At 35.6% G+C, this 24,983-nt stretch overlaps 1 protein-coding gene across 4 annotated transcripts; it reads right to left on the reverse strand.

Annotated features, from left to right (window-relative positions):
* Positions 1 to 6,585: 6,585 nt before the first annotated feature.
* LOC107804563 (protein BREAST CANCER SUSCEPTIBILITY 2 homolog B) lies at positions 6,586 to 21,807 on the reverse strand. Of its 4 annotated transcripts, none has more exons than XM_075254503.1 (21): positions 21,566 to 21,807; positions 21,329 to 21,484; positions 19,827 to 20,888; positions 19,611 to 19,735; positions 19,370 to 19,524; positions 18,346 to 18,468; positions 18,071 to 18,268; positions 17,912 to 17,993; positions 17,770 to 17,820; positions 17,604 to 17,679; positions 17,381 to 17,492; positions 17,246 to 17,317; positions 14,456 to 14,654; positions 9,056 to 9,238; positions 8,774 to 8,916; positions 8,646 to 8,708; positions 8,349 to 8,559; positions 7,472 to 7,639; positions 7,333 to 7,395; positions 7,073 to 7,205; positions 6,586 to 6,856 (listed from the first exon to the last, which is right to left on the reverse strand). In XM_075254503.1, exons 1-19 carry the CDS (start codon positions 21,705 to 21,707, stop codon positions 7,345 to 7,347), a joined length of 3,372 nt encoding a protein of 1,123 aa, XP_075110604.1. In that variant the 5' UTR covers positions 21,708 to 21,807; the 3' UTR covers positions 6,586 to 6,856; positions 7,073 to 7,205; positions 7,333 to 7,344. The 4 variants fall into 4 exon arrangements, with proteins under 4 accessions (XP_075110604.1, XP_075110605.1, XP_075110602.1 ...); XM_075254504.1 differs by having other exon boundaries at positions 19,611 to 19,720; positions 19,815 to 20,888; XM_075254501.1 differs by having other exon boundaries at positions 19,815 to 20,888.
* Between the last annotated feature and the right edge of the window lie 3,176 nt (positions 21,808 to 24,983).

The raw sequence follows: 24,983 nt of genomic DNA on the forward strand, positions 1-24,983 counted from the left end.
CCCTACTGAAACTGTTGGAAGGTATTTCAAAGATGTTTTTTATTAAAAGTTGGATTTTAAAAGGGAAGATTGACTCGTATTATGATTTGAAAGCCTGTTGTGTTTATTGAACCCAACGTAAATGTGGATTTATTGTTTCCTACTGGTCAGCCTTTATTTACTCTTATTACTTACTGGGTTGGAGTACTCACATTACTCCTTGTATGTCGTGTGCACATTCAGGTATATCGGAACCCGGTAGCGGGTGTTGATAGCTCAGCCGCGGAGTCATCAGAGTTAGCAATGTGGTTGTATGACATTCGCAGCACCGCTTCCTTCCCCTCATTGTTGTTACTGTATTTAGTACATTTTTAGACCTTTGTCGTATTCAGACCTTGATAGTTGCTCATGACTAGTGACACCCCGATGTCGAGCTGGTATTTTATTCCGCACTGTTATTCCAGGATTTTATTATGAAACATTGTTTAATTTAAAGATTTAAAAATGACTCTTAATGCTTAAAGGGTTAAGGTGAGTGTTGTGTTGACTGGCCTTGTCTTCATGAGAGGCGTCATCACGATCGAGCCGGTTTGGGGTCGTAACACTTGTGTGACAAGAAAGTGCCACCATTACTAAAAGGTAAGTTTTATAGAGCAGTGGTTAGGCCTGCTATGTTGTATGGGACCGAGTGTTGGCCGGTTAAAAATTCACACATCCAGAAGATAAAAGTAGCAGAAATGAGGATGCTGAGATGGATGTGCGGGCATACAAGAATGGACAAGATTAGGAATGGAGATATTCAAGAGAAGGTGGGCGTGGCCCCCATGGAGGACAAGATGCGGGAAGCAAGACTCAGTTGGTTCGGGCACATTCAGAGGAGGAGCACTGATGCACCAGTGAGGAGGTGTGAGCGACTGGCTGTGGTGGGCACAAGGAGAGGTAGAAAGAGACCTAAGAAGTATCGGGGGGAGGTGATCAGGCAGGACAAGGCACGACTTAGGATTTCTGAGGACATGGCCCTTGACAGGGAATTGTGGAGGTCGAGCATTAAGGTTGTAGGTTAGAGGGAAGTTTGTGAATATTATTACAGCGCACTAGAGGGAGACTAGCCATTTAGGAGTTAGACATAGGATGCTACTGATCAGCTACTGATGCAGGGCTATATCTGTTGGATATTAGTATACCTTACATCCTTTTCTCCATCCTTTTCGTATTTCCTATATTTCTTATATTGTTGTTATTTTGTTATTTTATGTTATGTATTTTATGTTATTTATTATGAGTCTATTGATAGTACTAATATCTTGTCTCTTGTTGCTCTCTTGAGCCGATGGTCTCCTGGAAACAGCCTCTCTGCCCCTCGGGGTAGGGGTAAGGTCTGCGTACATATTACCCTCCCCAGACCCCACTTGTGGGATTATACTTGGATGTTATTGTTGTTGTTGTTGTTGTTGTTGTTGTTGTTGTTGTTGTTGTTGTTGTAATAATAGCTTTCATGTTGCACAAAATAATAATTTAAGTTATTTTTCTAAATTGTAGAAATCGCCATTTAATTATTTTCCTAACTCTTAGGACTTTGATTTAAAAAATTATGTTATGTGATTGGAGTCCTTCATACGATCTCTATTTAGATTTAATGTATTGAATTCCAAGCATTTCACGAGTATTTTTTTTATATTGGGTTTACGAGTATTTTTTATTATAAAAATTTAGGTTTAGTAGTCCTTATTTTTTGGTGTATGTGTCCTTATTTTCCTCTCTTTTTTTCCAGTTTTAGGAGTACTTTTTCAAGATTTACGAGTATTTCTTTTAAATAATAAAATGCTCATTGAATTATTTTTCTCATATTTATAATTTTAACATATATCAACTAAACTTTTGTTATTAAATTATACTTGGGACTAAGAATAAATATTGAGCAATCACAAACGTAGTAATCTCAATCAATCCCCATTTTTTTAAAATTGAAGTACCAAGCTTAAATAAGAAAATATTTTAATTTTAAGAAAATAAAAGAAAAAGTGTTGGTAATATTCAAACACTAATGGTTGTACTAATATAAAAGTCCAAAAGTGATGTCATAGCAATTTTTTATTACACTAGATGTAGAATTCTTATTGGATAAAAATTATAATTACAGTTAAATATTTTAAACTTTGAATGAGCTAATATAAATATTTCAATCAACAACAAAAAAAATTCTGTTTAACGTTAAGATCTTTGCTTTAACCAAAAAAATCTTTGCTTTAACTAATTTGCGAAAAAATCCAAGTGATTCTTTTTAAAATTTATAATAAAAAGTAAGAGTCAAACTGTTAAAAATGCAAACTTTAAAATAATAAGGATAAAACATTATAAGACAAAATACATTCTAAGTGAGTTGCCATTAGTTAATTTTCTTTCTTTTGGTATTCATTTAAATAAATGGCAACTTCCTATATTTTTCTAGGTACAAAGCTACTTATTTTAAAATATTAACTTAATGTAGACATTTTAAAAATTAGTATTTGATAAATTGATTTACATGTTCTTCGTATACTCATATTTCATTGATTGAAGCTAAACACACGTGTAACGCACGTACACTAAAATTAGTACAATATTAAAAGCACGAAAGTCCTTAGCGAAATGTCGTTTGCATTTTTTATCCTTTTAAAATATAGTTCACACCGGATAAAACAGTTATTTGATTATTTTTTCTACTATTTAGGAATAGTCATTTAATTAATTTCCTACTATTTAGGAATAGTAATTTAATAATTTTCCTACTATATAAAGCTTTGATTTTTCAATTCCAATTCACACGGACAATTCGTTCACTGTCAACTCCATTTACATTTAGACGTATTAAATTTCTCCTGTTAGGTTTAGGAGATCTTTTTGGTTTTCTAAAATTTCAAAACCAAAAGCAATTTTAAAAAAAAAAAAGCAATTAATATTATTAGGTTTAGTATTCTTTTATCCCTGTCATAATTATCGTAGGATACAAGTCTCATCTTTAGTTTTCTAGAATTAATGTTACTTTAGGTTTAGCATTCTTTTACCATAACCGAATAAAAAACCACCAATTAATGTTAGTTTAGGATTAGTAAGCTTCTGCAGTATTAAAATCAAAACCATTTAAAATAAGGAGGAAAACACTTTTATAAAAAAAAAAAGTCAACATGCCACATTCTTTATCATAAACTCCTGATAATATTGATGTCTGCAAAGATAAATTTATTTGTGCATGTACGATTATTAGTCTTCTTCAGTTGTAAATTATAACATATGTTTTTCTATTGTGTATTATATAATTATAATTATTTTGCTTAAAGGTAATTATCTATAATGGTAATCAAGTTTCTCTTTTTCCTATAATATGCTTTCTATTCTTCCTCTTTTTCTAATCCATTTTGTATCTGAATGAGCAGTGATGGTATTTTTTTTATTCAGAAATTTTATCCAATGTGGTTTATTCAATTTATTGATCCGTGTTATTTTCAAATATTATAGTAGTAATCATTATTATATTATAAATATTACCAAAAAAAAAAAAAAGAGGAACAAAGAATGAAAATACATGCACAAACCTAACGTTTGGTCTTGCATAGTCCGTTTAGGATAAAATATTTAACATATAAAATCCTTAGGTGAACAAAGTTCCTAAATATTAGGGATTCTATATAATTCAAATTAGAAAAGTTTTAATAACCAATATTTTAGTTGATATGAAATTCCAAAATGTGAAACCTATTTTTAAAGGGTAAAAAGCTAACAACATTTCGATATGGTCTTCGTACTTTTAATATACTATAGATATAGATAGATAGATTTAGACATATACGGTTTAGAGTGATTGAATATGGTATCAAATAATTATTTTGGATACTTAATTTAACATGAATTAATTATTTTGTATGATTAAAATAAGAATTTTAAATACATATCAATTGTGCTGTGTTGAAATAATTTTAATTTAAACGCTATTGTATTATAATTTCAATTTGTTAATTAGAATCAATTGAATTCACCATATAAGATCGTTCTCATATTGATTCTACGTATTGTACAAAGGATTTATTTTCAAATAGTACGATACATATATAAGGTAAAATATTTATTGATTTTAAATTCCCAAATATTAGGACTTCTTACATTTAATATATAATTTTTTATTGATTTCAAAGTCCTAAATATTAAAAATTAACTTAAATTACAATTTTATATTTTTAAAGGGTTTTGCCTTTTTTGTATTTAGTTGTATTTATATGTATTTGTTATATAAATACATATATGTATTTAGTTGTGTTTATAAGTATTTGAGTTCCTATTGGTTTTTGTATTCATTAAGATAGGGTATACGCGCAACGCGCGTATCCTAAGACTAGTTATTTTAAAGATGAAATATATGTATTTTAATTTTATTTTGAGTATATATTTATTATTTTAATACACCTTTGGGTCTTTCTTAATTAGATGAAACGTATTTTAAATAAGCATATTTGGTAGTACAAAATTAATATTATGTAGAAGTATATACCCTAAATATACTTAATATGTAAATTAACAAATGAATTAACACAAATGTATGCTGCTTTTAAGCACTATCTTTCGAATAAGAAAGAGGAGTCGAATCTTTTTAATTTTATAGCTCATATTTCAATTTACAACCAACTAACCCAAAAATAATAGGTTAAGATTCAACGTCCAACTCCAATAGGTTCTCAAAATTACTATTTAATTTAAAAAAAGATTGCTCAAGCTTTTAAGTTAATTTTCAAATCAGTAACTGTGACTCAAATATTAGTTCAACAAACCAAATTCATTTGGGCGGTGAAAATTAAATTTTTAACAAGCTTAAATATGTGGATTTAAATTTCGAATCTGATTTTGTGAGAAATTTGGAGTGGATGTACTTGTTAGAAATAGTATAAGGATGTTGTATATAAAATTTGAAGTCATTTAAGGAGATTTGGACTGGTTTTGAACAAGAATTGCAACTGAAAATCGTGGAAGAAGTTCGTCTACGGACACTTGTATAAAGGTGTATAAAAGTGTATAAGATGTGTTTATACACTCATATGCACTATTATACAATATTATACATAATTATACAAAAAAATTGACTTCGTCTTCTTTCTTGCATCATTTCTGAAATTTAACTCAAATTTACTCCAAATCACTTCAAATTTAAATTTTGAACTCCTTTTAATATTTTCAATCAATTGGAACAACACTCTACCCAAACAACTAACCAACTCAAAAAGTCCTATTTTTGAAAGCAAAGCTTTGAATAGCCTTCAATCTCTACTCTTCAATTTTTTTACATTGCAACCAGGTGACATAAGGGGAGAAGCAGTAATGGCGGACGGCCTGAAGTATATATAAAAGATGTAAAAAGAAGAGAGAGTGAAAGTAATGGTTGTGAGAACACAAATTTAACTCAATAACCTTTAGAAGCAATAGTTGTAAGAACACAGATTTTGAATTTACAAGAGCTAGTATTTTCAAAATATGTACAATATGGACTAGGTCGGATAAAACTTAAAAATATGAGCCATTTTTTATTATGATATGAAGTCATGTGTATTTTCTTGTAATTCTTTCTTAAAACGCTATCTTTCGAACAAGAAGAGGAGTCGAAACTGTCGAATATAAATTCGTTATCTTTCTATTAATTGTCTTTGCAATATTACCATGACTTTTACAATTGCGAGAAGCACAGCCAAATTTACTAATTTTAGATAAAGCATAACTTATCTTTCTATTAATTGTCTTTGCAATATTACCATGACTTTTACAATTGCGAGAAGCACAGCCAAATTTACTAATTTTAGATAAAGCATAACTTGTACTAGGGGTGTACATGGATCAGGTTGGTTCGGTTTTTATCAAAAACCAAATCAAACCAACTATATCAGTTTGGATTAGTTCGGTTTTGTCGGGGTTTTCGGTTTTTTTTTTTTTTGTTACATGAATATTATTTCAATCTTACTTTGTTAAAATTATAGATAAAACTTTGATAAGTGAAAATAAGTTTAGTAAATATGGAAAATATTGACAAACATATGATCTATTAAAATATTCTAATGGGAGAATTTTTTAGTAACACGTGATAGTCATCTAACACATCTAATAATAATTTTTTCATTAATTTACAGCTTTCAAGGTTAATACATAAGAGGATCCAAATATTTCTACATTTTCTAAAGAAAATTCACTATAAAGTCTTAAAAATATAAATAAAATTTATATATTTATATGTCGGTTTGGTTCGGATTTTTTTACTCAATACCAAACCTAATCGAATTTTTTAATCGATTTGGTTTGATTTTTCAGTTTGGTACAATTTTCCGGTTCGGTTTGAACACCCCTAACTTGTCCTATTACCACTTTAGATTATTTGATCTACAGTTCGATGTACTGCTCCCTAAAGGTCCTTGCTCCTTCAAAGTTTAACAAGTAATCAATCAAAGTAGCTAACCCACCCCCAATGACCCACAGAAATATAGTGATATGTTTACCAATATTAACCCAAATCATGACTAATTCATTAAACAAGTTTCAGACATGCTCTCCAATGCTACAATTCCTTTAGCGTATTTACCCAAAAAAGAGTACGAATTCTATGTTAAACCAAGCTTTCTCCCTAAATATATACGTACAGATATTAAACCTTCATGATGGAAAATGTAGTCACATAAACACATGATGCGAGACAGAAAAGTTGATGCTAAGATGACGGAAACTAAAACCAACAAAAGTAGTTGCTAATGGTTGAAGCCAACTTAATTAAAACAAAAGGCAGTTTGTTTTAGTGACAGCAACTCCTGGACTTCTATTCAACCACAGCAAAATCCTAATATTGGCAGGATCATTTTGCCTTGTAGTGACCCTACAAGATGCGTAAGAACAAAAAGAAGATAAAGATTAGTACTTTTGTGCATCATAGATGACAAGATTTAAGAAAAGTTGGAAATAATAGGGGCATCCATTGACAGGAGTAGCATATTAGGGCGACTAATAAAACTGAATAATCAAATAAATGTACTGTTCAAAGTCGCGCCAGTGTCTTTAATTGAATTGTCCTTAAATTATCTGTCTGACTTACCGACTGATATCTCCGCAGTGCATCAAGTTTGCAGAAGACTAGACATATATAAATAGGTCTCACTATATATGGCATCAAGTTGCAGCCCTTAAAGGAGTACATCTTAATCCTCTTCATTGGCTAGTATACAAGCCTGCAGTAATACGCGCACCATCAAGTCCTACTATGATATTAAATTCAGCCTACACTCCAGTCTAAAGGAAAAAGAAGAAAGAAAAAAAATAAGAAAACTGATCAAGTTACCTCGGGAAATTACTTACCAAACTTCAAGTTCAGCTGCAGCTAATTATAGATAGAACTTTCCCCCTAAGCTTTTCAAGTCTCTGCATAATGAAAGAATAGAAGTTCGAAAAAATGCAGCTAATATATAATATCATGACCAAACGCCAGGACACATACCGAACCAGATATCTTTGCCCATCTTTCAGCAGAAGCGCTGGCTTCTTTCAGATGAGAACAATGTGAATGATCAAAATTTAAATAATAGGTCGAATTTTCTGTTGCTTCAGCTACCCAGAGGTTATTAACATTATCTCTTGCTCTCTTGATGAGATTGCAAAAGGAAACCTGCAAAAACTTCATTGTTTCAGCTGTGGATACTGGATACAAATTAGAGAAACACCATAGACTTCAACATTTGAGTTTTACTCTACAGCATAACCCTTTAAATTCATTAATCAACATTTGAGTTTTACTCTACAGCATAACCATGTTTTGCATGGATACATGCAAAGACCATGAGAGAAAAGTTGCCTGCTTATAAGGTTGTAGTAGTAAAAACACGGGCCCAGATTGTTAGCATAATGGACAGATTGTAGAATATCTACATTAATATATTCTCGATATGGTGAATATATGGGATATTATTAGGGATATTCTACATTTAGTGTAGAATATTGTGTAGCATTAGTGGTAGAATATATGAAGAATATTTTGTAGGATTTACATTTAGTGTAGGATATTTTCTGTTGTATATAAATATCAATGTATTTGATGTATTTGAATCAAGTAATTGAGATAATCATTCTTCAGTTTCTCTCATGCTTTCTCTGTTCTTGACACAGATGCCATTAAGCAACAGAACCGTTAGAGTTGAAGTTAATGGTATACCACCATATCCTGTATAAAAGAGGATTTTCTGAATGTTTTATATCTAATTGTCATTAGACGAAAAAGGATGAAAAATACGCAATAAGTTGCTTCCAGAAAATCAGAGTTTCAGTACCGGTGGCTATGAGGAAAATCATGTACCGCAAGTAGTTTACTGCTTACTTACCACAGACCCTACAAGGTTAGAGTTTATTGGTGCAAATGAGTCAGTTTCTATGCATGGTGAGGTGAAGCTAGTGGCCATCAAGGTTTCTGATTCATCATTGGAATCCAATGTAAATGGGGATCCATCAGCTACAAATACCCACTGCTTACTTTGATGAGCTTCTGTATACAGCTGCCCCACAAAAACAACCACTGCAGCGATATCAAACTCCCTGAATGAACCCAAGAAACACAATAAGTAGATAAAGAAGTTTCTCGCGACAAGTGTTGATTCCAAAATTTTACCACCAGAACCAACCTGGACATAGGAACTTCACCCAATTTACTCAATGGAACAGATCGGCGAGGACAAAAAAAGGGCCTGCAGGAACAGGTATCAGATATATAAGTTTGTGCAGTAAAAGCATGAAAACAGCATATACTTACTCAAAATCCTCAATTGCCATAGGAGACAAAGGTCGCCATTTGGCTGTGGACCCTTTTGCTTGCAAATAAAGGGTGCTCGAGTCTGAGCTTATCGGTGTAAGCCCTGTAACAGCAAAAGCTTGACCCTCTGCAAGCTCGGATTGCTATAAAACAATCAGTTAGAGATGGAAGTAGTACAGAATTGAGAAATATATTAGCAAAAATGAGGGGATATAAGATTAAAGAAAAAAATTCAGAGCAAAATCAGATAACCAAGAGGATATTAAAGCTCATTTTCACTACCTGTTTCTCAGTTGGATTCCAAATTGTAATTAAGCCTTCCTGTGGGCAGCACTTCGATGGAGTACTTTCGCTAGTCAAACCAACAACTCTAACTCGCATAAAAGGAGTGACGTCTCTTTCAGCAAGTCCAGCAGCTTGCAAAGCTTTTTCAAGAGATTTCTGCAGGTCAGACTGCCTCGATGCCTGAAAACGACGAAAAGTGTCAGATTAGGAGGATATTTGTTACAGTTGTACAATAGCTTTAGGGAAGATATATTTCTGTAAATAGCTGAGATATTTTTTCCATATTTATCCTAGGAAGATCCGATCCGATCCGATCTGTATTCCTGATTTGTAGAGATATCCCTAGCTAGCTTTATTTGTAATCTCTGTATATAAACCCCTAGTCTGTACATTGTGAAATTGAGAAAGACAATATACCTTTTTCTTCTCCTTTTAACATGGTATCAGAGCTTTTGGCTCTTTCCTGAGAGAATTCCTTCTCATTTCTCATCATTCTCTTGAGATTGAAACTTTTTGTTTTCCCTCTGGACTTGTTGAAACCCGAAAGTCAAGGATAAAATGCCTGAAACTACCGAGACCAGTCCTACTATCACCACAACCGGTGATTTGCAAAATGTCAGGCAGCTTACCAGTTGAATGGACAAAATTTTCTGAAATGGTCACAGTTCGTTCGGACATTCTTGAAAGGGAAAGGGAGGCTAAGTCATCTGCTGGGTACGGGCCCTTTCTAAGGAAGATCCCAAGTTTGAAGCCTAGGATGAGCAAGACTCAATGGTCATGTCTTGGCTCTGGAATTCAATGATTCCAAAAATAAGTGATACAATGATGTTTCTGAGTATGACTAAGGAGATATGCGAAGCAATCCAACAAACGTACTCAAAGGTAAATGATGCAACCCGAATCTATGAACTTAAGACGAAGGTTACAGCCATGAAGCAGGGGCACGATCAGTGAATATGCCAATCTCTTGCAGGGACTGTGGCAAGAGATTGATCACTACCAATGCATTCAGATGCGATGCCCAGAAGATGCAGTAACCTTGAAGCGCTTTATAGAAAGGGAACGCACATATGACTTCCTTGCTGGACTTAATGTTGAACTTGATCTAGTAAGGGTACAAATATTGGGAAAAGAGGAACTTCCATCACTGAATGAATCAATCTCAATAGTACGGTCTGAAGAAGGGCGTAGGAGTGTTATGCTTGACACTCAAGCTGGAGAAGGATCAACACTTGTTGCAAAGGGGGCTGGGCAGAAGGAGAATAGCATGCTACAACCATCGGACAATTCTACCAAGCCAACAAATGCTTCAAAACTATTCAATAGAGATTCCATCTATTGCGTCTACTGTAAGAAGCATCACCACACAAGAGAGAGATGCTGGAAGCTGAACGGCAAACCACAGAACAATAACCATAGGGGCGAGAATGAGAGACAGGCTTATGTTGCAAGCACTCACCAAAATGACTTAGATAATTATGCTAAGTCAAATCCTGAGATCAGTCAAGAAGATATTGAAAGGCTAAAAGGTTTGCTTAGTTCTTTAGACAAAAGTAATCCAGCCGAGACAAGTACATGTTCTCTAACATGCTAAGGTATCTCTTTTGTACTGCTAATGTCATGACAAGTAATTCCCTTCCGTGGATAGTTGATTGTGGAGCAACAGACCATATGACCTCTTCTTCTAAATGCTTTTCGTCCTATACCCCTTGCCTAATCCATAAAAAAATCACCATTGCTGATGGTTCTTTCGCTACTGTAGCTGAATATGGAGATGTTCGCTTAAATTCTCTATTCCTTAAAAATGTGCTTCATGATCCAAAATTGTTTGATAATCTTATTTCAATTCAAAAGGTTACTCAAGATTTTGTTTGCCGAGTAATTTTTCTCCCTTCCTATTGCATTTTCCAGGAATAGGATTCAGATTCGATGATTGGGCTTGATCTGGTGGATGTACTCGCTCTTTTCTGCTGGAGTAAACCTGAAGAGGTGGTTGAACGTTACTTTGAATTCTTTCTTCATTTTGATGATCTGGAGACTCCATCGAATCTGGAGTCTCAACTGACGGTTCAATGGGACCTGGAGACTCAACTGACACTTCATTTTTAGATGACTCGGCAAAATCTAAGATGAACACATCTTTGGGACTATCTTCATTCTTAGTCTCCCCCTGAAGATAGGAGGTGCTAAAGAAAGACTCAGACTCTACAAAAGTAACATCGGCTGAGACAAAGAATTTTCTAGTTTGTGGGTGATAATATTTGTAACCCTTTTGTGTTGATGAGTAGCCAATAAAAACAGACTTGGTTGCACGTAGGTCTAACTTTCCTCTATTATTTGAATGGATATGGACATAGGCAACACAACCAAATACTCTTGGTATTAGGTTTTCAGAGACATAGAAGTTAGGAAGAAACTTCTCAAGGTGTTGATTGGTGATTTCAGGCTTAGAACCTTTGATGGAACCCGATTGCTGAGAAGTAGCAGTTAGAATGGCTTCCCCCAATAGTTTTTAGGAACATTCTTGTGAAACAACAGTGATCTGGTTATACTGAGAAGATGACCCATTTTTCGTTCAGCCACCCCATTTTGTTGGGGTGTGTTGACACAAGACGACTCATGGATGATACCCTCATTTTTGAAGAATGAGGACATCATTTGGTTAAAGTAGTTTCAGACATTGTCTGAACGAAATCTTTTGATTGGGGTGTTAAATTGGGTCTTGATCATGTTGGCAAAATAGGGGAAGACATAGCTCACATCGGATTTGTTTTTCAATAGGTAAACCCACGTTACCTGAGTGCAATCATCAATAAAAGACACAAACCATTTAGCACCAGAAATATTTGAAACTGTAGATGGGCCCCAAATGTCACTATGAATGAGATCAAACGGAATCATACTTCTTTTATTACCGACAGAAAAAGAAACACGCCAATCTTGCAATCAAACAATAGAGGGAATATAATCTTGATAATTTGAAAAGAAGGATGACCCAAACGACGATGATAAAGCCAAATTCTTTCTTCACTAGACATGACTGACTCAGATATGAAGGAGCGAGGGAGAGAATTCAAAGCTTCATTCTTTAGGTTCAGGTTTTCCAGGTAATAGAGCCCGTTTTTGAGTTTAGCAAGCCTAATCTATCTTCTTGGTTTCTTGTTCCAAGTTCAGAATGTGTTCTAGAATCTTTAAACAATGAAGAACAACCCTCAGACCAAGTAGATGACCTAAACCTACCCATTGCCCATAGAAAAGGAACCAGATATTGTACAAAACATCCCTCGTCACTCATGACCTATCAAAATTTCTCACCGAGCCATAAAGCCTTCCTTAGTAACCTTCACTCAATACTTATTCCAGAAGCATTAGCGGACAAGAAATGGAAGGATGCCATGAGAGTTGAAATGGAGGCACTAGAGAAAAATAGAACATGGGAGTTGGTTTAGTTACCGAAAGGGAAAAAATTAGTAGGTTGTCGCTGGGTGTTCACAGTGAAGTACAATTCTGATGGATCCTTGGAGAGATACAAAGCAAGATTAGTTGTCAAAGGGTATAAACAAACCTATGGCATAGACTATCTTGAAACATTTGCTCCGGTAGCAAAGATGAACACGGTAATAATCTTATTCTCACTAGCTGCCATTTTTGGATGGACTTCGCAGCAACTCGATGTGAAGAATGCTTTTCTCCATGGAGATTTTGGAGGATGAGATATATATATGGAGGTCCCGCCGGGATTTGAGTCTAGGCAAGAAAGGTATGCAAGCTTAAAAAGGCTCTCTATGGACTCAAACAATCGCCACGAGCATGGTTTGGAAGATTTGCAAAGGTAATGATCACACTAGGGTATAGGCAGAGTCAAGGGGATCATACTTTGTTCGTGAGACATTCAGGAAATGGAAAAACAACGACCCTACTGGTATATGTAGATGATATCATAGCCACCGAAGATAATGAAGATAGTGTACAATATCTAAAAGAATGTCTGCTTAAAAAGTTTGACATCAAGGAACTTGGGAAGTTAAAATACTTCCTAGGAATTAAGGTAGCCCATTCTAAACAAGGCATATTTGTTTCTCAACAAAAATATGTCAATGATTTGCTAAAGGAGACCGGAAAATTGGGGTGTAAACCAGCAGCTACACCTATTGAGTACAATCAAAGGCTAACTGAAGCATCAGAAGATCTATCCGTGGATAAAGGGTCATATCAGCGACTTGTTGGAAGGTTAATTTACCTATCCCACACTAGACCTGATATAGGCTATGCCGTGAGCGTGGTGAGCCAGTTTATGCACAATCCGAAGGAAGTACCTAAGAGCAGCACATAGAATACTAGAGTATCTGAAAGGGACGCCTGGAAGAGAACTTTTATTCAAAAGGGGTGGCACCTTGACTCTAGAAGCTTATACAAATGCGGACTATGCTGGATCGCTAGTCGACAGGAAGTCAACCTTAGGGTATTGCACTTTCTTGGGTGGTATATGGTGACATGGAGAAGTAAAAAACAGAATGTTGTAGACTTGTAGCAAGGTCAAGTGCTGAATTAGAGTTCAGAGTTATGGCATTAGGTGTTTGTGAGCTATTGTGGCTAAAAATAATTCTTGAAAACCTGAAAGTAAAGTGGGAGGCACCTATGAAACTATATTGTGATAACAAGTCAGCAATAAGTATAGCCCATAACCCAGTGCAGCATGATCAGACGAAGCACATTGAAGTTGATTGACACTTTATCAAAGAAAAATTGGATAGTGGGTTGATTTGTACTCCATTTGTGTCTGCCAAGGATCAACTAGCGGACATTCTCACAAAAGGACTACAAAGCAGCACTTTTGAAGGACTTGTTAGTTGTTACCAAGCTGGGAATGCAAGATATTCATTCACCAGCTTGAGGGGGAGTGTCAGATTAGGAGAAGCTTTAGGGAAGATACAACAACAACAACCCAGTATAATCCCACTAGTAGGGTCTGGGGAGGGTAGTGTGTACGCAGACTTTACCCCTACCCTGGGGTAGAGAGGCTGTTTCCAAATAGACCCTCGGCATCCTTCCCTCCAAGAACTCCCCACCTTGCTCTTGGGGTGACTCGAACTCACAACCTCTTGGTTGGAAGTGGAGGTTGCTTACCAACAGAGCAACCCCTCTTGTCTAGCTTTAGGGAAGAAATATTTCTGTAAATAGCTGGGATATTTTTTCCATATTTATCCTAGGAAGATCCGATCCGATCTGTATCCCTGATTTGTAGAGATATCCCTAGCTAGCTTTATTTGTAATCTCTGTATATAAACCCCTAGTCTGTACATTGTGAAAATGAGAAAGACAATATACCTTTTTCTTCTCCTTTTAACAGGAATCATGACTAACCTCCTATAGTAAAGCAAGTATAAAAGAACATACCTCCAACTTTGCTTGATAGGATGCAAATGCATTCAACTGCTCTTTAGACATCTCTGCCATCAGAAGTTCTGGTTCTGCAGCTCTCTCTAGTATCTTCAAAACTCTTGCCCCTTCTTCACTTTCATGGTCACTTCCAATGTACGCATCTCTCTTTGCCCTTTGAGATTCTGAAGTTATTCCCTCCACAACTCTATAGCGTCTAGATTGACAATTCACAAATATATGTCTTATCAATAAATATCACAGATATTCATAGATAAAACACATCAAGTAGTATTTAAAGAGCATTGCATGAAAGTGGGACTTGTATTGGAAAATACAACAAATCCAAGAGATAGGCATGATAGAAAGGATCTCCATCCTAGAATGTCAGTTTCTTAATATGAAAGAGGAAAACAACTGATTTTGAGAAGTGCTTTTTTTCAAAAGTGCTTTTCTCAAAAGTACTTTTGGTGAGAAGCAGTTTGTGTTTGGCTAATTAGTTTGAAAAGCACTTCTGAGCAGCAATTAGTGCTTGGCCAAGCTTTAAGAAAGTGCTTTTAAGTGTATTTTTCTCAAAAGTACTTCTCAAAAAAGTGCTTTTGGAGAGAAGTTACTTTTTTCTGCTTCTCCAAAACTGCTTTTGCTTCCCCTCAAAAGCACTTTTTTTCATTCCAAAAGCTTGGCCAAAAACCTCAATTTTTGGTCAAAAGTGCTTTTGGCCAAAAAAAAGCACTTTTGGCCAAAAATAAGCTTGGCCAAACAGGCTATTAATATGAAAGAGGAAAAAAACTGACAGTGAAAACAATGACATCGCAAGCAGAACCTTTTGCCTTCTTTATTGAAAACTCACAAGCTTGATTATGTTACAGAAACTTATTGAGCTTTATGAAGGCATTTTTCCATCATAATTTGCAAAATCGGCTCGAGCGCTTGCACTATGTTTCAGAAGAAAAGGCTAGCACCAGCTTCTCGTAACTAGAGCTGGATCAAGCTTTTTGGTATTGAGCAAACTTTACATTTGTACTTTTGTTTACTGTCACTTCTCGTCATTCTTTATTTTCCACCCACCAGATTAATAATTCAAACCAAACCCAGCTGCTCAATCCACCATTCACAACCACCAGTCGGTACCACCTAGCCGTCAAACAAGCCATACAGATACATACAACCAAACATATTTTATGTGTTATGCATAATTCATTTAAAGAAACACCTTCATTCCCCATAGATTGGATTTAGCATATGATTTGACTGCATTTCAACAGAGTGATACTGGTTTGCTGGAGGATGTCAATCAATTTGATGAGGGCAGACAATTGACCGCTGTTAAAATTGAAGGCTTACTAAAGCAACTTTATCTGGAGAGTTGTATGATAGGTCTCATTCAAGAATTACCGAAGCTTAACCCCTGTGCACACAGGGGAGGGAGTGAACATTTAGCCACATTGAGTTGTCCAATCCTTTCATATGTCCACTCTTCCTTGCATTCATTTAACAACTATTCTCCGCTGCCTGTCCTATTTTTCTCTAATAGCACAAAAAATTTAGTGATTTATTTGATGTTATTCTTTCAGCTTAGTGCAAGTTATTTTCTTTGATCTTTTGCCTAGTAAAAAAAGAGATACTGTCCGCATTGTCCATTAACCTCATTTTCATGCCTCATTCCAGCATTCAACTATGACCAGAATGGTTGAACCACTCAAATCTTAAAGCAAAGGTCAAATGTTTGAGTAGTAAATATATCCAAGTGAAGATTTGTAGGTGTTCTCATGCAATTTGCGACTGTTCAAATTAGTTGACATATACCATTACTCAATTCCATTGATGTTTTCCATTTAAAAACTAATCTGCTATCCAATTCTTGATAGCTATTACAACAACAACAACAACAACAACCCAGTATAATCCCACAAGTGGGGTCTGGGGAGGGTAGTGTGTACGCAGACCTTACCCCTACCCTAGGGTAGAGAGGCTGTTTCCAATAGACCCTCGGCATCCTTCCCTCCAAGAACTCCCCACCTTGCTCTTGGGGTGACTCGAACTCACAACCTCTTGGTTGGAAGTGGAGGGTGCTTACCATCAGAGCAACAATGAAGTGTTGCTTAGGGGTACCCAGTAAAGTGATCAACAATGAAAGAAAACAATGGTTAGTTATAAAAATCTACTACCAACAGAAAGCGAGATTTATTGAATAAATCAAATGTGGACTTAAGAGTGATCAATAATATTATTGCCATGAATGTTACTAAACTAGCATCAGACAACAGTGTCCTACAATGAAGGAGTTGAGGCACATTTCTTGATGTATCACGGGTTTCAGATGAGGAAAAACCAAGAAGCTAATACTGCAAATTGCAAGAAATTGGCAGGAAGATACAAAGGTCAGAATGCCAGTTTATTACAAGAAGATATTCAAGTAAGCATGTGATAGCAGCAAATGGTCACAGGACGAAATGCATTTTGTGGACATATTGGATGTTTATAAATGATGCAATTCAAATCAACTGCCTGAAGGGATAAAGATAGAAGTGGGAAGTGCATAGCTATTAAATTGTTCAAAAGCTAGCCAGTATTTGCTTGATGCAAGGAAGAGAGCCAAACTCAATTCAATTCTCATCCAGAGGCAAGGATTGGCTGTATCAGTTGAGTTTTTTTCCCCTTTAAGTGATAGTTTTTACCAATTAAAGATAGAGTGATTCATTTCTTCCAGTTAAAAAACAAAAATTATGCAATTCTAAAAATGAACTCATAATGTAGATATCAAGTGAAGGATGGAGAGACATCTTTTAGCAAGTTTGCAAGTATCACCTTTGATTAAAAGACTGCATCTCTTTAGCTTCCATCCTTTCAGATCTTACAACGAAACCCCCATTACTTAACCTGGATGTCATAGATTTTCATCAGACTCAAAACTAATTTTCTTCCGTAACAAATTTCAATTACCTTTCGCTGTAGAGAACAGGATATATCCTTGAAATTCCGACCAATGTAAGTGGAACAGAACCTCCACCATCCTTGACTGACAAAAATGATAATGGAATGGCACCACCTTTACCTAACAACATTTCCATGAAGCAAGACGGGCCAAAAGGGGAAAGAGAATACTTTAATGGCATTGTCAGGATATAAATGCAGGTCATAAGTTCTTGGTATTACTAATGCTTACATAACCCCAAACGAGATGCCCAATGAGCTCTATATGTCCCATTTATATGCAGTAGCAAACTAGTCGTTCCTGACGCCTGAAATTAATGCAGACATTTATTAATGACAATAGAAACTTGAAAAGCCCATGAAAGCACCAATATTTAGAAGCTGCTAAAGGCAACAACCTCAAGTGGTGAAACAGGACCTGTCCAGCCACAGAATCGAGCTCCCCAGATCTTTAGATGACAAGATAAGCAGTAAGCAATATGAAATTCTGATAGTCTCTTACACAAAGGATAGACTACAACCATTAATTTAATGTGGTACCCTAAGCTTTTGGCCAACAAACAGCTTTCCAGCAGCCAACTTCTTGGATAATAGTATATCTAAGACAGCAGTAATTGAATACCTGTGAAACAAACAAGTTCTGCATGATTCGTGAAATCCAACTTATAATATGGTGATAGATATTAATATTTTTCTTACCATCCATCTGTCAGTTCAATTTTTGCACAAGCTCTATTTCCGGTCGTGTTAGACAAAGAAAATTGAGGTCCAACTGGGGAGTTGCAAATTGAATAGACCTTGGAAACGCAAAGCACCATCATAGAAGAAGATGGGATGTCTCCTTCTAGAATTCTCTTAATTGCAGATCGATGACCATAATTTACTTCTCTTTCATATCTGTCCAAAGGATGAATTGATGTTTTTATTGTACCTCTGAAATCCAAGAGAAAATGCAAAACTGACTCAATTTATACCTGTACTTTAATTCTTCAAGCACATTGCAGATTGTCAAAAGCTTCCCAGAAAATTTGGTACTATAACACCTCTCATAAGATGCAAGTTTCCAAACAATCCACTTGTAGTGATTTGTAACCCACCTATTGGAATGATGAAGAATGTGTAAGCAGGTCACATTGAAGAACAATTTAAAAGGCAGACGAATTTTGATAAGACATACAACAATATTAAGCGATAGAATTGACTATGAGGAGCACCATTAGTCAGACAAAATCTCATTAATCAGGAGAATTGAGAAATGTGCCACTGTATTTGGGAAGCTAACCATGTAGCAGATGCTCTAGCTAAATGGAGTACAGAAAATGATGATTTGAGTACCTCATCCTTCAACAAGTTACCTGTTGCAGCTAAAGGTCTATATAGGCTGAATTTTGTTCAAATAATATCCTTCAAGCACAAACAGCGAAAAAATGCATGCTGGTGAAGCATAAGTGTAGTTTAGCATGGGTACTCTGCATCATAGCTGCATTTTTTGTATTTGGATCAAGCTAGAGTAGCTTGTGTGTTCTGGAGTATATCAATGCTGTAACTTGTATAGTGGTAGATCTTACTGGAGAGTCTTTTATATCCCCAGTTTGTTTTTGCGAGATAAGGACATAGGGTCCCTCTCTTTTTGATGTAGCCATACAGCGTAATTAACAAAAAAAATAAAAAAAGAATGTTGAGAACCCAATAGACAAGTACACCTATGACTATAGCTCTAGAGATCAATCCATGGATCTAAGAAAAAGTAGCAGATACAAGTGCCTGTGACTCAACACAGAACTTTATGTGAAAGCTGTAACCAAACCATTTTCGTAGTGTCTGACACAAGCCACCAGACACACAGATGCATAGGCCAATGGGTACCATGACCAACCAACATAACTCATACTGCTACAAGAGCTAAAAAGTTAATGAGTGTAACACTAGAAACTAATTGGTACCTTCTGATAATTGTAACTATTCTAACAGCCAACAAGATTTCCAAAACGTTCTTACTCTTTAGAGACATATTGCATAGAAGCCCCTGATTGCGACAGCATCTCCCAGAAAGACTTTACTCCAATGCAACCTGAGCAAGATTTATCATTGAACACATGAGTTTCAGCAATATCTGGATTCATCCTTCTCACTTCATCTGGCAGATTCTCTAGCTGGATCTCCACAGAACATATCAAGTATCAGCTGCCAAAAACAAAGTCATCAATTGAGGAAAGAAATTATTCCAGTCCATTCTCACCTTGCTCTGGAATGATGGGGGATCCCCAAGATACTCCTTCATATACAATCGTGCAACATGGAATGGATATCGAACTGAAACTTTTCCTTTTTGAGAGGGTAATTGTGGTGCTGAATTTGAGAATCCTAGTTAAATGATATCAAATTTGTCAAAGAAAGATTTAAGACAAGCCCTAAGGAGTCTATCCACAAACTTCAAATCTACCATTAGAAGCACCGGAATCGTTTCTTTTGAGAGGAGTGACAATTTTGGCAATTCGAGGCTTCTTGAATGGAGAAACAAAACTCCCCCTTCCAGGTTTCCTCTTCTGACCAAAGTTTTGGTTTCTATCTGCAGATCCAGCTCCAATGTTATTTGAGATATCCACCAAAGGACCCCTAGAAGGCCTTTGTAGCAATTTAGGTTTTGAAGAGATGTCATTTTCTCTTAGGTCAACAGCTGCTGAGTTCTTGTTGAATGCCTCTCCATGCTGAGGAATACTATGGTCCGGCCTACTCGTGCTTTCTTTTGCCACAGCATCAAACTCCTTCATCAAGTTACTTGCTGGAGCGAGATTCTCTGTTTTAACCGAAGACTTCTTATGGTACAAAGTTGATCCAAATGGGGGTGTAAAAAGGCTTGACGAGCCATTGCCTTTTGCTGCCGATAAGAGGGAAACAGGAGTATCTGAGTTTAATTCTTTAATGGAGGACTGATCAACAGATTTTTGGTCTTTTGGAAAAGAAAACAATGGATCAACCACATCCTTTTCATCTACAAGAGATCCCAGCTCTGGATCTCCAAGCAGACTCCTTGCACGTTTCAATGCCTCAGAAGAAACTGATATTGATCTACCACCAGCAGTATGAAACTTTATCGGAGGAGGTTTATCTGCACAATGCAGAAAATCTGGTACTAAATCCTCCGCTGCACAAACTGAGGAGTTAAGTTTAACATCAAACGGAGACAATGAAGCTGCTGAAGCTTTAGTAGACCATGTGTTAGCAATCCCCTCTACTGCCACGAAAGGAACTGAACTCCGAAACCCAAATCGCTCGTCTGAAGATCGATTGTCACCATTTTCTTCCAAGCCCAACACTGCCTTGGCCCTATTAAGACCTGCGGAAGATATACTAACTGCTTTACCAGAGCCTGTCTGGAACATTGAGTTCGACGTGTTAAATTGTTTCTCCAAGCCAGAAGAGAAAAAAGATTCTGGAGCATTAAGAGCTTTCCCTGGGCCTTTCTGGAAAGCAGATTCCTGAAAGGCAAAACTGTTCTCTCTTCTAATCCCTTGTCCTGCATAATAACTTGTATGTATTTGATAATGCATATATCCAGACAACCATAAAAGCAAGAAATTCAAAATATGGACTCATATACTCCACTATCTCTCTACAATTGACAAACTAAAGAAACTCGAGTTACATGTTACAAAACTACAACATTATATTCCACTGAATAATGCAAGATTGAATTTTCTATACATTTTAGGTCAAATTCTGGTTCAGTGTAGACTCATTTCTTCTTCTGCTTCTGATCTTATTTTAAAGTCAAATGTCAGAGTACTGAAGCACATTGTAGCATAATTAAATACCAGATTTTCTAAACTTAAATTAAGAATAAGTAATTCCAGCAGCATACCTTTTCAGAAAAATCAAAAGAAGAAACTTTACCAAAAGCAAAGAAAAAAAATTCAATATAATAAATTATTTCTCCTGAAGGATGAAATGTGAGACCTGTGTCTGGGACCAAATTGTTTTTATCATTAAGGATCGAAAGAGCTCTTGATATCGAAGCCTGCTTCACTGCCACAGGCTTCCCGGATCCAGTTCGAAAAACTGGAAAATTCGTCGTGAAACTTGTATCACTACTCCCCGCTAATTTCGAACTTCCTGTATCGATTAATGTAACTTAATGCACGTATTGAAACTTTACGATTTATATAAAGGGAAAGAAAACAATGAAGTAGGTACCTTGACGCAAGAGGTCGGCCATGGATTGGAGCTGCTGAGGAGCTGCTAGGGCTAAGCTCGGCTCTTCGATTTTAGTCTCTTCATCGGAGATTTTCCATCGGAAATCATTCCCGGCGGCGGAGTACAACTGCCACGTCGGCATTTTCCGGCAATTTTATGCAATGTCAAATCAATCTGTGAAGAGTCGCTTCGGAAATTTTGTTTGTGCCGAGGAGAACCGGGGGAGCTTATTTGAAAAAGCGGGAAATTTTGTTTCTCTATTACAATACCCGCGCCATTCAAAGTATCAAACTACGTGTCTCATGGATCATGGGCCGAGCCCAATAGGTTAGTAACAGTTACAACTCAAAAAGGTAAAAATTGCACGGTGCGTCCTATTTGATCACTCTCGTTTAATCTATACACATTTTTTTTAAAAGTTTTAACTTGTACCCACTTTTTAAATAATTTCAGACCCATTTCTCCTCCTCCTTCTCCTCTGTCATCTTCTTCTTCTTTCTTCTTTCTTCTGCTGTTGTTGGTGCTGCTATGAAACTTCAGTTCATGGGATGATTGCCATAAGTATATTTATTAGATTATTTAAAAATAAATTATAAATAATTACGTAAGTTAGTAGACAATAATTTGTGAATATTTTCACGTAATCCTGTTCTTTTCACGTTTATTGTTTCCAAAATTTATGATTTAGATACTGTTGGCAATCGGATTATTTTATAGTAGTAATACACTATGAAAGAATAAGGTGAGTATTCATCTAGTATGTTAGAAAGCTTTTTCTAAAACTTCAACTTATATAGTGTTGAAGTTTTTACAAATGAACTAAATAACTTCAGTATCTTTTGTTGAAGTTTTTGAAAAAACTTTATGACAAAACTAATGTATCCAGGACAAAAAAATTCAGCCTATATAGTGTTGAAGTTTTTACAAATGAACTAAAGTTTTTGAAAAAGCTTTATGACAAAACTAATGAATCCAGGACAAAAAAAACTTCAGCTTATATAGTGCTTAAATTTTTACAAATGAACCAAATAACTTCAGCATCTTCTGCTGAAGTTTTTGAAAAAGATTATCCAGGACAAAAAAACTTCAGCTTATATAGTGCTGAAGTTTTTGACAAAGTTTTATGACAAAACTAATGAATCCAGAACAAAAAAACTTCAGTTTATTTAGTGCTGAAGTTTTTACAAATGAACTAAATAACTTCAGCATCGTCTGCTAAAGTTTTTGCTACTTCAGGCATGTCTACTAGAATGCTGAAGTTTTGCGTGATTGTCTTTGCTACTTCAGCCTCATATGTTGAAGTTACGCGAAAAAGTGAATACGCTTGCAATTCTTTTTACAAAACGGACACAAGTTAAAACGTGACCCAAAAAACAGGTATAGATGCAAATTCCCCTCAAAAAGTTTCATTTGGGCTTTCTGATGAATAGCTTTCGGTTCTTTGCGGACCAGGGCAATTGTACGGACAGCCCTTATTTAAGGAATAACCGTAATTTATAAATTCTTGTGAGTCTACACTCTACACACTTCATAATTTACTTTTGACATACGTGGTTAAAGTTAAAAAAAGTTGCGTCTCAAATTATCTCAAGCTTAACATATTGCTTTTGCCAACAAACTTCAAACATACGCAACATAAGTTTGGCTTGCCAAAGCAAAACTTCAGACATTTATGTTTATTTAAGATCCAAATTTTGGATGAAGGTCTATTTTTTTCTATTTCTTTACTAGTTCATTTAGCATATAGGTACTAATTTAGTGAATTGTCGATTCCTCGCAAGTTCGTTTCAATTTAGCTTATGGGATTTCAAGAACATCATTAGGGTAGTTTTTTAATCTTTACTGCAATTCAAATTTCCTACCATTTTTCTATTTAGTTAAGCCTGTGAACATACAATTTCATGATAAGATGAAAAAAATAGTCTCTTGTATAAATAGATAGAAAGTAGTCACTTAAATATGCTCTAAACAGTTTTTATTTTTTAAGTTAATCAAAAGTGAGAATTTAGAGTCTCCATCAAAATTTTAATAAACTCTATTTGTTAGATTTATCGAAAATTGTGACATAAAAAAAATTCTACCAAAGATAGTATGAAAGTCTTGTCAAATTCTAGAAATTGTAACACGAAAAAACTGCAATAGACACCAAAAAGTAGAGTAAAATAACAAAAAATTGTACCTCAAAAAGTTGTATCGATGTCACGATCCCAAATCCCCTCCGTAGGATGTCGTGACGACACCTAGTCTTTAAAACTAGGTAAGCTAACAATATGCAGAAACATCAAATAAAAACTTAAAATTTCAAAACTTCAACAATCTCATCAATAGACAATAAGCTCAACAACAACAACCCAGTAAAATTCCACAAGTGGGATATGGGGAGGGTAGTGTGTACGCAGATCTTATCTCTACCCCGAGGGGGTAGAGAGGCTATTTTCGATAGACCCTCGGCTCAAGAAGACAAAAGGAGACAATATATCAATACCATCAACAAAAAACCATAGATATAATAACATCTCAAGAACCAGTAAATAGATGGAAAACAAAAATAATAGCCAGTAAATAAGGCCCGACACTATGAAAACAGAAGAGTAGTGTAGACACAATATTTACCACTAGCAGTCTAAGACTAAATCCTATCAGCCTAGCCTCACACCAGTAGACTAAATATGCTCAACTACCTCCTAATGAAAATGACAGGAAAGTGAAACAATAAAGAATTACAGGAAGTAACAACATGGAATCAAGGAAAACTAATACAACACGAAAGGAAAACAAGAATTTTACATGTTAAGGAAACAACAACCAAACAATACATCAAATAAAGAAGATCAACAGGGCACTCCCGAGGTACCACCTCGTAGTCCCAAATGATAAAAGTAACGCACAATCTTTTCCTTATATTACCGCGGGAACCTTTACATTTAGTTTTGAATATCATTTTTCCCGAAATAGCACCCCGCGTTTTAGCCCACCTTATCACACAACATGGCTTCTAGTAGTTCCCCAACTAGCCACGCGTATCAAGCCCGCCTTATCTCACCGCATGCGTTTCAACACCCAAACCATATACCACCCGCATGCGTATCAATAATCACAACAGCATAGCAGAAACCTCGTGCAAATAGTAACAACCGTACGATAGAAACCTCGTAAAAACAATAATAACAGCACGGTAGAAACCTCGTGCACACAACCAAACAATCACATCAACAATAACACAGAAGCCAAAACATAACAACTAAATAAAATGGCACTTCACAACTTACACCTTGCCTCAATAGAAGCCACGGCCTTTGCAACTCAACACCAAACTCAACAGCAAGATATTTCAAGGATAGCAAATTTCAAGTAAAGAATTTTCACAGTTAAATAATAAATATGGAATTAAGAAAGAAAGTAATTCAACTAAACATGC

The sequence above is a fragment of the Nicotiana tabacum genome, chromosome 6 (assembly GCF_000715075.1).
Source record: "Nicotiana tabacum cultivar K326 chromosome 6, ASM71507v2, whole genome shotgun sequence".
NCBI lineage: Eukaryota > Viridiplantae > Streptophyta > Magnoliopsida > Solanales > Solanaceae > Nicotiana > Nicotiana tabacum.

What these genes read in the sequence shown, in the direction of transcription:
- LOC107804563 (XM_075254501.1), bottom strand. Translation starts at nt 21,707, where the DNA reads ATGCCGACGTGGCAGTTGTACTCCGCCGCCGGGAATGATTTCCGATGG. An exon ending in CCTATCAAGCAAAGTTGGAG is followed by an intron (nt 9,239 to 14,455) that starts GTATGTTCTTTT and finishes CGTCGTTTTCAG; the next exon opens with GCATCGAGGCAGTCTGACCT. An exon ending in CTAACCTTGTAGGGTCTGTG is followed by an intron (nt 7,640 to 8,348) that starts GTAAGTAAGCAG and finishes AAGTTTTTGCAG; the next exon opens with GTTTCCTTTTGCAATCTCAT.